The following is a 16954-nucleotide window of genomic DNA, read 5'->3' on the forward strand; positions in this document are numbered from 1 at the left end:
GTAAAGCTGTTGACGAGGAGACAGTGTGACAGGCAGAGAGAGCAACCAGCATGAAAGCGATCGCTTGGGCACTTAATCTCCTACACTGATCCCAGTTTATATCTTTGCACCAGACAAAACCAGGAAAACCCTGATATGTTATTTCCCCTTAATCCCATATCAAGCACAATTGGTGACTTCGGTATTGCATGGTCACTCAACAGCTTCCTGATGGATAGGTACATAAAATACTTGAAACTCACTTCTATCTTTCTTTGTGGTCTTGGAAATATATAAATATTATAAACTTGACAGACATATATTAAAAAAAAAAAAAAAAAAAGGTAGGCTGCATCCTGCAGTTACTTGACTGACACATACTGACTAACAGCAATGTCAAGGCAGATACCCAAGCACTGTCTCCCCTAAATTGGATAACAAAAAACTTGACAAAGGTCCTTGAAAGGACTTCAGAGATTAGGACTATACTTTATACTATGTTTATGAATATGCTCTAGGGATTTTATCATTTGTTTTACATGAACAGGGACATCTTATACAAAGTATTGGCACAAGATAGCATATTATGGCTGTTAAAATGGTGAACTCCACAGGATAAATATTATTTTATAAAGGGAGAACTGTTTACTCTTATGTCTTTGATCAAAATTACATAATTTCTTCATAAATATTCTCAGAGGATTCTTTATTCATTTTGTGGGCAATTGGCTATGGCTCAAATAAATGTGTTATATCTGAACACAAGATCTCCCCTAATTGGATAGGCCGATTGCCAAGACATTTTCAAAGATTTCTGACTAATATTAAACTAACATGTTTGGACAATATTTTTTATTTGATCCTCAAAATACTCATTTACATAAGAAAAATAACCTTAAGGCTTCTAGCAGCAGGTTTGATAGTTTATGACAGGAAGCCTGCAGGCAGTTGAAATGATTTAGCATCATTACGTTTTAAACTGTTTTGGGACAGCCAGCATGACACGCAAGAATAAGTAGTGAGGCTGTTAGGCTTGTTGGGTTACAAAGAAGCATCAATAAACGGTGATGTCACCCATTGGTTTGTGAACTGCTGTTTTGAAGCATGGGGTTTGGCATTTTGGTCGTTGCCATCTTGTTGTTTTTTTTTGACAATTACCCTTAAGGAGTGGATTATAAAGCCCTCCAAAAGTGAGTTCGGTGTGGTTCTTTCTAAAGTATAGCTAATAAGTTGCCTTTGGTGTTGAATTTTAGGGTCTGTGGCAAAAAAAACAGCTCTTATCAGAATAAGAATGGCAAATGAAAAAAAAAATTCAGCAAAAATGAGTTGATGAGGAATGCATGAATGCTCCAAACCTGTTAAAACTAGTTTGCAGGTCTATATTTACAATACAATATATATATAATTTGGATTCTTGAAAATGGTGCAAGCTTCATTGATCCTACATAACATATTCGGTAAAAAAAAAAAAATGCTGTGGATGATACAGTGAGGACAGAAATGACAGCAATATTCATGTTCGGCTTTGGTTGCTTCTGTAATTTATTTGTAGCCAAACCCATGCTAATACTGGATTCCATGTATCCACTCAGCATCGAACAGAATCGTGAAAATATTAGTAAAAATTATTAAAAATGTGTTGGTTTTTTTTCCCACTTGGGCTTGGGGCATCTGAGTCCTTCTCTGATAAATATTTTACAGAAGAGGGAAGCATTTACATCAATGATCCTGATATTATTTAAATTTCCAAATAAATTAGAGTCTGAATTGTAAATCTTACTGTAGCATTCAAATAATTACTCAGGAGATTTATTTTTACGTCTGTACTTTTTTAAAATTATTGCTTTGTTTTATAAGTAACAGTAAGAAGAAGGATTACTTTTAAGGATTGTTTGTTGAGTTATTCTCGTAATCTGTTGGCAAATAAAAGTTCTGGTATTATTATTGACAGAAACCACCCAAATCGAAGATGACGTTACATAAATGCTACCGCAGGTGGAAAACACTTTTCTTGGTGCAAATCTGACTATGAGGCACTGCTTTGCCAGGGGACAGACACAATCTTATTTTATGGTGACTCAAAAATGATTTGAGCAAGAGACAGACAATCCCGTGGCTTAGGAAGAATGTAAACAGAGAGAGGGAAGCTTCAAATTGGGCCCAGAGTCTCACGGAGAATAATTAATGTGACATTTCCCTGACATTTGGTCAGAGGTATAGTGGAGCCTGAAGAAGGGAGGACGGAAGGAGAGATATGAGCCAGTGAGGGAAAAGAAAGGCAGGAAAGATGGCTGGACACAAGCTAATTATTTTTCCCTGAACATCTCGACAAATGTTGCAGCTTCTACTCACCTTCTTGTGTTGCTTTGTACAGACATTAAAATACAGGAACTGAGCACAAGCACAATTACACACACACACAGAAACACAAATAGACTTACTCTAATGCGCTCCTTCAATGGCGATAAAATTGTACTTGTGTTGCTTGGTTACCATTTGTTTTGTGCTCATCTCTACCATTCACCATCTGTTTATGGGCTGTTACATGTACTTTCCCGTCTCTGACCCATGATAGAAGAGCACAGCTGATGAGCAAACACTAAGACATTGTGTGGTTAAAGTTGTACCGCTCAACAAGCCCACACTTTGTTTCAGCCTATTAAGAAAATCCTTAAGACAATACATCAACCTCTATCAACGATTTTAATAGCTTGGTCTGTGGTTTCACGTTGTCCTTTTAAACTAATTAGGAATTGATCAACTCGACTTCTTGCTATGTGTTGCTCTTTTTTTCTGGCATGCGATCCTCCACGGTTGTGTTATAATGATGCCAAACCAAGAGATGATGGGAATTACCAGCATAGCTTAAGCCTTCTAATGTGAGCGCTGGCCACTCATTAAAAGGTGAAGGCTATAGATTTGCTGGGAACTATATGCATCAGCAATCAGCTGTGTCCTTATTTAAAGCAAAGAGGAGTGCCCATCATGGTGAAGCACTTCAAAACGGTTTGCCACTGATACTTTGATAGATTGCAGTTATCAGGGTGTGATAATGGAGACAGCAATGTATGGTGGACTCAGAGTGGTCATCTCCTTTTTGTAGGCTACAGCACTTTCTTAGCTCTAACACAATAAACATTGATTTTGCATCTCTTTGATTCCGATGAAGAAGACATTTCACTGATAGACTCGCAGCACTCATCTCAGTCTGTTTGTGGGTTAGAGCTGACAGTTCCCGCAAATCCTCACTGCAGAGCATCAGCCAACACAAATTGCAAATAGTTTTATCTCCATTTCTATGCAATGATAGCTGTGAACCAAACAAAGCGTGGGGCTCTCCTTAAAACAGTGTTGGAAAGAGACTACATCTTCTTTGATCCCTTCAATCTAACCTTGAAGAGCACGATCAAAGGTTGTTCATGTTTAGCACTGCTGTGGTCTCCCAGGTTGCAGTAACAGGTGTGGCTCTCTGAAAGGCCTGCTGAAGGCCAAACATGTCTTTTGCACCGACTAAAGGTGAGCACAGCTAATAGAAGTCAGCAGATGTAGCCTTCAGATAAGGAAATAACGTTCACCAGAGCGAGGCATGTAATTATTCAACACATGGCTGTTACAAACAAAATGCAAGGCTAAGTGCTCATTCAACCAAAATGGGCATAATGTTAACAAACAACCACATGGGTTTCAAATTCAAGCAGCTGCTCTTCTGTCAAATTTATTTTTCCTCAGTTATTTGCTAATAAAGGGCTTGAGCAGTATTACCTGACAGCTTTCTTATTAATAACTGACTTAATCATGAGCTAATCTCCACACTCACCAACTAACCTTTTCTGGGGTTCAAACATTTATTTCCTTATGGTTGGTTATTAAAATATGGAGAGTTACAACATGCTAAAACCTTCTTCTATTGATCCCAAATGCTTCACACAAGAACTGATTTATCTGAATGATTCAAACAATTCAAAATAATTTCTGACTTGTTGTTTATGTGCACAAAGATATAATTCAATATCCCAGCCTGCTGCAGAATAGCTCAAATTCAATTGGCTCAGAATGATGCAGGGTGGGCTCATCACAAAAAGACAACTAAAAAGATGCAGAGGATAATCCCAAGAAATTGCGTTCACATGCAAATACATATTTCATGTTTAGAGCAATGAAAGCAAGGTCATATCCAAATGATATATGTGTGCATGGACAGATTACAGAGTGTGACTTTTTGCATACGTGCATTTGATGGTCTGTTTTTGTTCGTATGATGGTTCGGCTTGATAGAACAGATATAGCTATATTTTTAAAAGCAAATTAATGATACAGTAAAGAACTTTTACAACAAGTCAGATATAAATAAAGAGATAAAGATGATGAATCTTATATTATGTTTTAAAGATGATTAATAGCACTTTGTCAAGACAGCCCTTTTCACTGTTACCAAACTCATCTGACAACATTTTTCCAGGTCTTGAGTAATAAAAACAGCAGATAATAGCACACACATACCACACTGATACATCACATCCACAGGCTTTTTCCATCATTTCCACCCATTACTTTTTGTTCCAACCGCAGGACAATCAAAACACAAATAAACAGCCAAAGGAACATCTAGAGGTGTCCTGACTGATCCATTTTTTGTAACAATAGATGTCCTTTGAAATGTGTCCATAGAGCATTTCATGCACACTTTGTCTACTACAATGTTATTGTCTCTGTGAGGGGGAATTTGGGCAAATGATGAAATTCAAAATTTCAAACTCAAAGCGTTGTGCGACATCAGACATCTACTTTGGTGAAGTTGAAGTGATATTAGTGGTGGACCCAAACTGAGTTGGGGTGACATTTTTTGCTGTTGAACCACTGCATCTGGGAGCCTTCCGTCGCAATTTGTTAAGTGTGAGTGTGGTAGTTCTGCGAAGTCTGATTTACTGGAACTCAGTATTTGATTTAGTACAGCAGCACTTTGAGCCTATTTTTACTGTGAGCAAGGGAACTTCCTCAAAATGTCAATACAAAACTGCTCATATGTGCAGGAATAATGCTTACAGTATCTCATTTTACTGTGTTAGCGCGGCCATATTTGCTAAGTAGCTTCAAATGCAAAATACAGCTGAGGCTAATAGGAATTTCATTGATTTGAATGTCAGGTATTTTGTTAATAAGCCACAGTATTGGACACATTTTTATTTTGATGGGAGCATGGCACTATAGAGGAAATGTAAAGAGATAAGTTTGATTCATCACAAGATGACAAAGAATGTGACTATGTAATACCATACAATCCATCCAACAGTTGTTGAGCTATTTCAGGCAGAGGACCAAAGTGGTCAACAAACCGACTGACAAACCAATACTTCTGTTTATGTGTGTTTGCATGTATCTGTGCATCTTTGTGGGTTTGTTGGCCCGTACATATCATCATCATGCTAGATTACTTCCATCAATCACACACTTAGTTCACACCCAACATCCCACGTCAATTACCTTTGCTGCAACAGATGAGCTGGGCTTTTCCAGGAGGTCCCAAAGCTTCTTTCGTTTCTCGGCACAGCAAGTGTTGTCAAATTCTTCTCCCTCCCTGTCTTTTAAATTGTCGGCCTCTCTTTTGAGCTCTTCATTCATTTGCTCCTTTTTCTGGTGGTACCTCGCCTGGCAGCAGGACTCCAGGTAGATCTCGTCAATGCCCCAGTAGTCAAGTTCTTGACTAAATGACAGGGCGCACATTTCCTCCATCATGTGCAGCTTACCCGTGCGGTAAAAGTTCAGAATGGACGTGAACGCCCCCGGATGTCGGTCAAAAAAGTACTCATTCTCCTCAAGATTGTAGTCATCGCACACTTCCATCAGAGACTCATGGCAGTTGCAATCTCTTAACTTTCCCAAACGTGTTCGCGGTAGCCTATCTAACGTTCGCCACAAGACTTCATGTGGGAGACCCCCAACATTCAGCCTGACTCTGCGGAAACACGACTTGCTGCGAATGATGTCCACTGGTTCAGGTGGCAGCGATGATGTTGACCGGGAGCCAGTTTTATTTAACTCTGCCAGGGATTTCTCCATGATGACTTTCAGTTGAGGAAGCATGCAAACAGCCAGGGCTATGGACTACAGTTGATCTTCTTTTCATTCATTATTGTCTCTAAAGAAATTATAAAAGCAAAAAGAAATCATTAGTATTCATGAATTTGGCCCAAATCTAAGAGTCACATGAATCTTACTGCTGAAGATAAATCTGACAGTTGGTTTAAATGATTTCTATCAAATTAACTTAATAGTACTTTTTCTCTAAGGTTTGCTAATGCCTTGTAAAATTCTGGATGCTCCTGTCATTTCAGGCCTTTAAATACCCTTCAAATCAAACAATAAATCAATCCGAAAAGGTGAACTTATTCACCAGTTCAACTGCTCAATCTAAAAAGAATGAAGTCAAGTAGTGTTTTTCAGGATATTTCCATATCGTTAACTGTTTTTGTAATTTTATAGCATTCACCTCTTTGAGTCTTTAAAAAAATCTTTTCTGAATCAACAACAAACCTTCCTTTGGTGAACAGATGTTGTTTTTTTTTTTTTTGGATGACTCACTCCAAGGCAGAAAAACCGAATCCTGGGTTATTGTTGTCTTGCCATCATCTAAACTACATACTGAGAGAAAGTTCCTAAAATAAAATTCCCCACACAAACTCCGAAGCCTACTCAAATTGAAGAGTATAGAAATGTTGGGTCCCAACGACAAGAAGAGAAAATTACTGGTTTATTGGGTGAAATTTAGGATAAATAAACTGAATGGTTGTCTCTGGATTTTCACTCATCAATCATGTTATCATATCATCATATCAAAATAGTCCTTGAATTCTTTTTCAATTACTTCTTGAACACATAATAAACATACACTCAGATGGAGTTCTTGAGATGACTCATGCCCTAAGTCAGTCTGCAGTCATACATTTCTACTCATAGGGTTAGCAGGAAAAATATTTGAGAACCATCACGTGAAATGAGACCTTGTGAAATATAACAAGTTCCCAAAACTTTACAATTTTCTTGTAATGACCACGTTTTTTTGTAGACATCTCCTAATTGTAGGTAAAATATTTGTCTTGGTGACTCTTGACGTCTCTCTTGCATGGCTGCACACCGTCATGGGGGGAAAATAAAGGTCTTGATCCCTCGATTAATTTGTTTGTATATATTAAATTGTCGTCACCGGCATGTTGGTTGACCTATTCCCATGTGACGCTCACGCAGTGCGGTGGGTTGGCGTCAAGGCCCAGGACAACACAGTGACGAGTGTGGTACAAAGTGAGCACTATCCAATCCAGTGGTGCTGAAACACCAGGAAGCGCTGCCTGAATCACGGCGAACTCTCATGGGGAGGCAAGGCTGACAGACAAGAAATTATAGCCTACATGTTCTCCTGACAGAGGGTCTAACATTTTACGGTAGACGCGGCTGCCCATTATACGTACTGTGTTAATGATGAGAGCGTGGATAACCAAACAACACGTCGGGCCTGCAGATGTGACCATTGATCATTGTCACACAAAGTTTATAATACTTCACAAACACAATTAGGCCAGAGGACTATGTCAAAACACCGTACAATGCGTGTGCAAAATTTATATTTATGCAGACGTTGTTATGTCTTGTGGCCATGCAATAAAAGGCTGCAGAAAACAATAAAAATAATTTGTAATTTGAAGGAGCCTCCACCCTACTGCAAGGCTTCAACAAAAACAACCACCAAAAAAAAAAAAAAAAATCACCCCCTCTTGTGAACATACTGTACTGTTCTGCGTGATTACATGTAGAAATAAGCAGTGATGTTTGATCATCTAAAAGTGCAATGTAGTGAATGTAAATCCTCCATCGCTAAGCAGTTGTCATGTTTTTTTTTTTTTTTTAAGGCTGCCTGCTCCATATTGGTGCAGATTGAATGCAGAGTGTTCCTACCTGCCACTGAGATGCTATTACAATTGATAGGTTGCGTATTATTCAAAGTCCAGGGATGGAAATGAGCTTAAAAAATACCGTAGTGAGTTGTTGTCGTCCTGCACTGAATCAAACCAGCACGTACCGCTCTGTGAACAATCAATCCGCTGCCACAAACGCAGATGAAGCAGTAGCATTTAAAGAAAAAGGAGGCGCCGTTATTGGTTTACTATTGCCGGGGTCTAACCCAATCTTTTTCCCCCTCCTCTGCCTCCGACATGGCAGGGAGATCTTCAGCACGATCTACTGCTCTATACCGTTGGTTTCCTGCGTATCGCACCACTGTTTCGCCTCGAAGATCAACAAGTATGCCGACAACCCATTCGGTCAGACTACCTGTGTTCCCAGTCAGCTGTGTGAGGAGGCGCCGCATCTCTGTGAAGGTGGATCCATGGCAGCTCTCTTCCACATCTGTTTAACTCTTTCCGCACCGCCTCCTGACGCCTGGCTGCATCACTGAAAAGGCACTGCTGGGTGGAGGTCCGGGTGTAATGTTGGATAAAAGCGTAAAAAGCTGGATAAATGTGTTCATGATCTCGGATCATGTGATCTGAAGTCCATAACATGGGCGAAAATGGATTTGCCCTTCCAAATGAAAACAGGGTTCTCATGCAACTCACATCAATACTCTCTGAGTCGACGAGGGTGGGTGGGTTATATACGCACCATTTTCTCAAATACACAGTGGCAGAAGAAATATTCAGATCCCTCACGTAGGTTAGAGTAGGCTACAATCCATTCATATATAAAAAAAAAAAAGCGTCATCAAAAGTAAAAGCCCTGCATTCAAACTACAACCCAAATAAATAAAAAGGTATTCGTAGTAAAATTTATTTTAAGTCTCAAAAGCAAATGTACTCATTCTGCAAATAAATGGCACTCGTGGCTTATATAATGTAAAATTATAATACACTATTAGTGCTACTATTGGTGCCTCTGTGCATATAGTTTTATTGTTGTGACCAGTTGTAATTTAAGCCAGTTTTAACTACTTTTTACAATAGTAGTCCCCTGGTTCACAAACTGAGGGTTGAGCCCTGCCCTACACTACAGTTCAGTTATATAAATGAAACCATCTTGGCAGGAGAAGTCATGGTGGAGCACACAGACATCTGACATGTTTCAAAAGGCACCAACTTGCTGTTTTGTAAGGGGTCACCACTGCTCTGATTTTTTAAAAAGTCTGAATGTTCTTTATTTAAAATCCTACTCTAAAATGTAACAAGTAACCAGCTGTTAAATTAATGAAGTGGACTATAACATGGAAATGCTCAAGTAAAATGCACTTACCTCAAATTTGTATTTGAATGTCCCTTCAGACACATTTTAAGACAAAATGACCTCACTTTGTATGATGTGTGTCCCTTGTGCTTGTTCCACATGAAGAAAAATAAAAACAACTTAGTTTCTTAAAATGAAACCTATTCATCCCCCTCATTGAAAAGTCCATGACCTATGCATGTGCAAATGTATTTCCTACAGTTTGACACAAGCTGTTTCCTGCTTCAACTGTATAGAGGTGACTTGTAGTGTATCAACAATGACAAATGTTAGTTTTTCCTTTTTTATTAAAAATATGATTTTACACACAACTAAGTTAAATATGATTTATATACGGACTGATTAAATACAACATGTAATAAATAGTGTTACAGTAAATTAAACAAAGAGGATTATCAATCAACAGTATTTACAGTTATTTATCAAGTCACATTTCATGCTGTGTCCTCGCCAGTCTGTATCGGACCTGCAGATCTCCGGCGGGCTGGAGCATCCCAAAGCCGTAGCGACTGGCATTAACTGGTGGCAGTTTGGCTTCGGGGTCGCACATCTCCAGATCGAGATGCGTCAAGAGCAAGAACACAAATCTAGAAACACAAGAGGTAAAACAGTTTAGAAGAGTGAAAAACCATGCACTAACGGGCATTAAGTATCAGATAATATTGTGAGCACATGCAGGTTTCACATGTCTACATTATCCAATCAGATAAAAAAAAAAAAAAGAAGCAAAATAAGTAACAGCCTATCATGTCAACATGAACTAGCACCTTTCAGTATGTCGTAGACGACATGGACTGACCTTTGTTTGACCTTTGTAACTGGATATGATGTCTGACATAGACATGCCTCCTAACTGACTGTCCTCTATTACCCTTAGCTACTTTGATACACTACAGTGCAGAGAATAAGCAATTACTAGATTACTGCCTGTTGCTAATGATGATAGTGTGCATGAAAGCAGGACTGGGATGATAAAAGGGGAAATATTAAGTGAACATGGATTTTGCTGGTCAGATCTGGTAATCAGGATGAAATTGCAGGGAACTCTTTGATCATGAATGCATCATATTTAAACTTAAGATACATCATGGAAAGATCTGACAAAAAAAAGCTGGGGATTTTTACACTCACTGTTTAATGGCTGTAACAGCAAACTCTTTCCCCACGCAGCTGTTTCTCCCTGCACCCCAAGGCATGGTGTAGTACTTCAGCATTTTTCCATCCTTGTAGAACTTATCCTTCACTGTCAGATCTTCATTTAGGAAGCGATCGTACTTGAAATCCTGTCAAGGAGAGACAAGAAAAATAGGAAGGTGTTAGTTAGGTGTGCAAACAACAACATTCTGCAAACAAGTTTGATTGAATGTCTTCTGTTCCATATCTTATGGTCAAAATAATGGGCTGAAGCACAATGGAAGTGTCTCTTTTTGTCATTTTCCTGTCCAGCACCCTTCTGGTTTTAATAGCAAATGTACTTGCGCCAATCTGAGCGCCCATGGATCTGCTAGTCCTAAAATGAGGTGAGGTCAGGTGATTTGTTCTTGCATTGCTATCTTGAGGCAGTGGAAACAACTGCACAACTAACCAACAGTGACCTGATCTTAAGTCAGTGGCTCAGTATTTCACTGTTATTTTGGGAGATAATATACACCTACATTATCAAGTGCCCAACACGCTTATCTCTGCTCACAAACATGTATGAGACAAAACAGTAAAAAGATTAAAATGTGAAGGATGTATTATCACAACAATTACAGCAAAAACATCTGCTCAATCTGTTATCGCTAGAAGATTTCCTTCTTGATACTTAGAAAATCTGCTCAGGTGCAAGCATGCCTAGCTCTTAAAGGGAGATGATGGCCTGATTGATTTATTTTGTCACACCTACGAATGATTAATTCAGACACGAAGTACCACCCCTTAGAACCGTGCACCTTACTTTGTGCACAGATTATTTGCTGTTAAACAAGAAAAATTGGATTTGGACACACCCTAAATGCACTTCCATCATGCCATTAGAGCTAGTGCTTAGATTGTTCAAATATAGTCCAAAGTTGTATTATTACCTCTTGATGAACAAACAGAGTGAATATTGATAATGGTCTCACTCTTCTGCTTTCCCCTCCTAGCTGTTTCATTTTGGTCATTTAACAGCTTATCACAGAGGATGTAGTCTGTCAGTGATTAAATTCCAGTGATTAATCCTGCCTCCTCAAGACCACCTAGTACCCTACAATAAGTCTTAAAAATATCACTAGGTACACAAGTATAGGCAGTCTATTGTGGCATTTTGGTAGATGAAGATAGTGTAATGTTAGGTCTCCATATCCCACAAAATGTTACATACTTACAATGTCTCACGTGCCTGTTATGAAACCTGTTGTGTATTCATATTTGTGCTGTTAATGCACTGACTTTGTGTTGTTACACTTTAGGTCTACACACTAAGTACCTGAGGCTCTTGGTGTATCTGTGGGTCCATTTGAGGGCTGAGGAAGGGGAACAGACACACCCTGTCCCCTCGTCTGAGGTGGTACTCCTGTCCATTGGCCATGTGCAGGATCTTGTCCTGCACCACTTCTCTCCTGATCATTACCGCAGCGGTGAGCCGCAGGGTTTCACTCAGAACGCTATCTGTAGAATGGAAAGGACAGCAGAGTGGAAGATGTCAGAGGGGTGTCACCGTAAGATTAAATCAGCAATGCCCGCGGGTTCAATTTGGAGAGGTACAAACTTTCGCACGGATATGAATAAATGAAAAAAATCAATAACCACGTAATTGATTCGAAGATCAAATTTCAATTGTCACTTTCGTTGTTTCAGTACACTGTGCTTATTTCTAATAAGTCAATTGAGCCATTTTTTTTCCAGTCTCACTGGTAAAAAGTAAGATGGGAACTCTATTCAAGATGGAGAAGCTTTAGCAACTGTTACATACCAAACACAGGTGTGCTCTGTTCTTCCAGCAGGTTGACGTTGGAATGCTGTAGGGAACTAGACTTGAGAGTGGAAAGGTCTCTGATCTCTGACTTCACCGCCTCCATGGCCTTGGGGTGAGTGAGCAGGAAGCCAAGGAGCCAAAAGGCAGCAGGTCCAGCATTACACTATAAGGTAAAACACACAACATAGCACACACACAAGCCTTTACATAAGCTTCAAGTCTGGAAAAACTGCATGCAATGCAGACTACATCCTCTTTGTGAACACAGAATACATAATAAAATAAAGATACTTCTGATTATATATTTATTTCTGAGTACATTTGAACATTTCTCTGTACTGCTGCTGTCTGAATATGACTGATATGAGGAGAAACCATTAACTCAGTCCACATTTTCTAGACACTGGTGTCAGCCTCTCGAGGTGAGACACCTGAGCCTGTCAGACAGTAATCGCTACGAGTTAGGGGAACTGTTCTTCTTTTTTCTGCACATCTCAGGTCAGCTCTCCACTGACAGTCAGGGCAAAAGCCCAAAAGTGACAAGAGGTTCATCGCATTGTCTTTGTGCCCTTTTGGAAATATACATCACCAGAGCCAATGCTTCAGATAATGACATCAGTCTGGTGTCCCCAACTGCTGAAGGGTGGGGAGTCTTAAAGGAAAAGTTTGCCATTTCGGGAAGTATGATCAGGGAGTTATAGTAGAGGTTTGTTGTCAACTGTATGCCCGTACACTAAGTAAGTAGTTTCTACAGTGTCAACTTTACTCTTTTACTTTTTTTTAATGAATGAAACAAAGGCAAATATTAGTGAGCTATAGAAGTGCTGGAAGGCGGTTTCTGTTTCTTTGCCAGCTAAACTAAGCTAAGCTAAGATAAGCTAACCATCTGCCGGCTCAAACTATATTTATACTTAAATGTGGTATCACTATTATTATAAAAAAAATATATATTATTTTTTAGATTAAAATGTATGGGGGTGAGAGTGAACTGAAACAACACATTAAATCACACTCTGCCCTGAAAGATAAATAACTAAAATATTCATTTTAGCCTGTATATGTTTCAGTCAATAACATTGATTGATTGCGAATGGAAAGAGGATAGCAACATCCTGCTTGTGCAGGACTCATGATAATGTAGGTGGCTTTAGTGGAATCCTCGTATCACATTTTACTCAGAAATACATCAAGCTTCCAATAACACACATATAACCCACATTCACTCTGGCACCTCTCACTAGTCTCGCATCTAATCCCTCTATTCTCTGCAGTGGTGCTCCAGTTTCCACCCAAGACTGAAGAGTTTGTGCTCCAATATCCCCAGCAGACATGATAACGCACAAATAAACAGACTTGAGGACTGGCAGTGTTTCCCAAACAAGCAGAGAAGCTGTAAGAGCCCGCAGTGGGTGGCCCTGGCTAAGGTTTCTCCTCGCTTTAAATATTATACACTGGTGAACAATCCCTGCTCCGGAGGTTAACAGAGGGCTGAAACTATTACAGCTCAAATGCAGCATGGATGAACAGAAGACACAGAAACCATAAACAGCTTGCCATCTCCCCCATCTGGCAGCACAAAGTAATGACACCACGTTGGACTGGGCTTGCCTGGATTGGTGAACAACAATTGTGTAGCCACACCCGTGTCAATGTGACCAATAAGGGACGCTTTTTTACAGTCCAGCCATCTGAAACTGTAAATAATATTGGACCGAAGTTTCACAGGCAGCATCAGAGTTACATATTCATCTGAAATGAGCTGTAAACAAGGCAACGTATTCAAGAGAGTTTTATACATTGTATTTAAACAACCTCTATAATGATATACACACAGGTTGCGCAACAGTTAGAGGAACTATACTGTGGCCAGCAGAAGGGAAATGAGTTAGACTTCAATTCCGGGGAATTACTCCCTGAAACTGTATGACGTAGGTAAAAGAAGCCAATTGAGCTGACTACAACAGCTTGCCCACACACCGAGACTTGTAATTACCCAAAGTAAACCGATAAGATGATGTGGCTTTCCAAAATATGCCCTGAATTACACGTTGAGGCAAGTAGCTCTGAGTAATTTAGCCGAGAGGAATTCACCGCGTCTCTGTTGGCAGGCTGAACACCATGAAGTGGAATTCAGGCATTCAAGACTGGGTGTGGAAAGTTGATCTGCTTTGAGGCCCGGTGTGTGAGTTTGTGGGTTCGTGTGTGCGTGCGGGAGGGACGGAGACAATAAAGCAGCTCTCACCTGTGTGGTCCAAAGCTGTAACAGCACAGCTTTTCTCTGCATTTCTGCATCTATTCCCTCCTCCTGCAGGAAGTGATGGTAGCTGCGCTGCCACGAGTTTGACCCGGATCCTCCGCTCAGCCAGGGTGGGGACAGCAGCTCCCACAGTCGTTCACGAGATAAGTTGGCTGTTTTGCTTTCCTCTGTTGGCAAACCGACATAAATGTACTGTAAGACGTTCGATTGGATATTAAAAGCAAAAATAATGTTACTTTCATTTACTGTTGTGCAGCTGACCTCGCTTGAGAGAGCAGCGAACCATTTTGGTGATCAGATCATCAAATTTGCGGAACTCTTCGTAGACTGCAGCGGCATTGTCTCTCCTCTCAAACAACGTGAGATATCCAGCCCTGAGAACAACAATTAACACTCTTGAGAATATCATTAATGACATCCTCTCTATCCTTTTTCAAAACTTGTATTTACGGTATCTTGCTGGGTTTCAGTGCTGTGTGTTACCTGAAAAGAAGACTGTAACAGAGGTTAAAGAGTCCATCCCGTCTCCACTCTGAAGAGTTGCAGCCTTTGTGTTTATTAAGGAATAGACTCTGAAGTTGAGTGTTCATGGAACTGCTGAGCTTGAACAGATTGAGACCTTGAAAATGCCTAATGAACGCAGATCACAGATGATGTTGAGATTTGCAACGCTAATTATAAACATTAGTGAACCATGAAGTCTATGTTTAAAAAGATGCATTCATTACTGTTCCATCCATCTTCTCTCTGATGTCGGCTTGATGCTTGGCACCTGCAGACTGAAGACCCTTTTCATGAGCTCGCCTCTGATGCGGCGGAAGTCCAAGGAGACGGTGTCGTTCAACACGCTATCAAAGGAGTCTGGGTCCAACATCACAGTCACATAGTGGCCAGCGACACGGACCTGCGAACACATAATTTCAGGTGATCAAATAGAGATCATTTTTTTTAAATTTGAAACTGTGGACGGAAAGGCCTGTTCTGGGAAACATTGCTCTCCACTATCAAAATAATACATTGCACTGTTTTTGGCTGCAGTGCTAACTTCAGATGTATTCACATTACAAATTCTATATGGGACAATTTTTAGACTTTTAGACGAATATATTGCTGCAGTCTTGCAAAGGCATTCTGGTATCTACTTTGCAATTTCAGATTTATAGTGTCTAATATATGCAAAAATACAATAAAATCCTCACTTCGACCTTTGTCTTTCAAACCATTACATACGAGTCTTTACTGAAGTTTACAATCAAATGCTTACCGCCACTATTAGAACTTACTGTGAATATATCTCCATGTTTTTCTTTCATTCGGGCCAAAAACTTTGCAGCATCTCTTCCAAATTCAAGAGCGTGTCCCAACCATGGAATGAAACCTTTGTCCAGGGGAGGCTCATTTTTCTGTCTGTCCAGTATGAGGAAGTTCAAATAAAAATTAGAACATGATCCAGTTTGCTTATCTACATTTTACACTTCCAAGAATCTCACCCAACAGGTTTGGAGTTAACAGATGCCAAAGGAGCATTTTTTTTTTTCTGTGGTTAAAAAGCCATGCAGTATGTAGGCAACAGATATACTGTAATTTTAACATCTAGATAAAGTGTTCTGCTAATATCCAACACTATTTATAAATGTGATTAATAATAAATATATTAATGTAACTTTAGTAAATAACACCAGTAAAGCTTTTTTAAATCATAACATTTACAAACTGTGCTTTTGCAGTATTTTACGAAGCTTCAGACTCTATTAAACAAATCTTTTCTAATAATCTAATATCTGCAAAAAATAAATGAAAAGCTTTACCTTGTCCGAGTGGAGTAAAGGAAAACTAGCGCAAGCAGTCCACTAAGAAGTACAAATGTTGTCCACAGCATGTTTTTGTGATGTCTGATACTTGAGCTGTTGTGTAGATTATTTACTTCATAGCTGCTGGCAACTCACTTATAGCTTTGAGCCGGGCTTAGCTGTAACTTCCACTTGTTAGGAGGCGTGGAAAGGTGTGGCTGGTGACACGGTGTTACACAATGCTCTACATTAGATTTGGTGTCAGTCACCACAAAATCCACCACTTCCCCTTTAATCACACAAACTAAAATAGTTTAAAATGACGATGAACTATTTATACTATTTAGGCCTTACTTCACATGAACCGAAACCCTTCAGAATACTGTAAAAACAACTTACACAAAGTCTTTCCTTTGTACTTCATACAGGGCATGAAAAAGACACATTGCAGAAAGTTTCATGGTGACATCATCAAGGTAAAGCAGCTCATTTAGTAAGAGGTGATGTCTGTAAACACATATTTTTCGGTGGGTGTCACGCTGGTGAGTCCTCAGGGTTTATTGATGTGAAACGTTTCTATGACAACATCCTATTTCCATTCAGCATTATGAAATGTCTATTTTTGTCTGTCGTAAGATGAACTTGTGGGAAGTGACAGGCAGAAGTATCTAATAATGACAATGTCTGTCAAACTGAAACCACTGATTCATTTATAGGAAC

The 16954-nt window shown here is 39.5% G+C and overlaps 2 protein-coding genes across 6 annotated transcripts in view; both read right to left on the reverse strand.

The window, feature by feature from the left end:
• Positions 1-8544, reverse strand: part of kcnb1 (potassium voltage-gated channel, Shab-related subfamily, member 1) — a 36430-nt gene extending 27886 nt beyond the window's left edge. For 2 of the 5 annotated variants that reach the window (XM_069144551.1, XM_069144517.1), the window contains exons 1-2: positions 8302-8544; positions 5461-6115 (exon numbers count right to left, since the gene is read on the reverse strand). In XM_069144551.1, coding sequence (XP_069000652.1) covers positions 5461-6060 — 600 coding nt within the window. In that variant the 5' untranslated portion in view covers positions 6061-6115; positions 8302-8544. The other 3 variants (XM_069144534.1, XM_069144526.1, XM_069144544.1) reach the window with 3 other exon arrangements.
• Positions 8545-9531: 987 nt separating this feature from the next.
• On the reverse strand, positions 9532-16422 carry ptgis (prostaglandin I2 (prostacyclin) synthase). Its single transcript, XM_069144564.1, has 10 exons — positions 16253-16422; positions 15728-15851; positions 15173-15348; positions 14928-15074; positions 14706-14818; positions 14430-14611; positions 12185-12350; positions 11699-11880; positions 10378-10529; positions 9532-9833 (listed from the first exon to the last, which is right to left on the reverse strand). Exons 1-10 carry the CDS (start codon positions 16321-16323, stop codon positions 9674-9676), a joined length of 1473 nt encoding a protein of 490 aa, XP_069000665.1. The 5' UTR covers positions 16324-16422; the 3' UTR covers positions 9532-9673.
• Between the last annotated feature and the right edge of the window lie 532 nt (positions 16423-16954).

This window comes from Embiotoca jacksoni, unplaced genomic scaffold, assembly GCF_022577435.1.
Source record: "Embiotoca jacksoni isolate LCO1_2020_lvr unplaced genomic scaffold, fEmbJac1.0.p SCAF_1, whole genome shotgun sequence".
NCBI classification, from domain to species: domain Eukaryota; kingdom Metazoa; phylum Chordata; class Actinopteri; family Embiotocidae; genus Embiotoca; species Embiotoca jacksoni.

What these genes read in the sequence shown, in the direction of transcription:
- ptgis (XM_069144564.1), bottom strand. Translation starts at nt 16,323, where the DNA reads ATGCTGTGGACAACATTTGTACTTCTTAGTGGACTGCTTGCGCTAGTT. An exon ending in AACATGGAGATATATTCACA is followed by an intron (nt 15,349 to 15,727) that starts GTAAGTTCTAAT and finishes ATGTGTTCGCAG; the next exon opens with GTCCGTGTCGCTGGCCACTA. An exon ending in AGATACACCAAGAGCCTCAG is followed by an intron (nt 10,530 to 11,698) that starts GTACTTAGTGTG and finishes TCTCCTTGACAG; the next exon opens with GATTTCAAGTACGATCGCTT.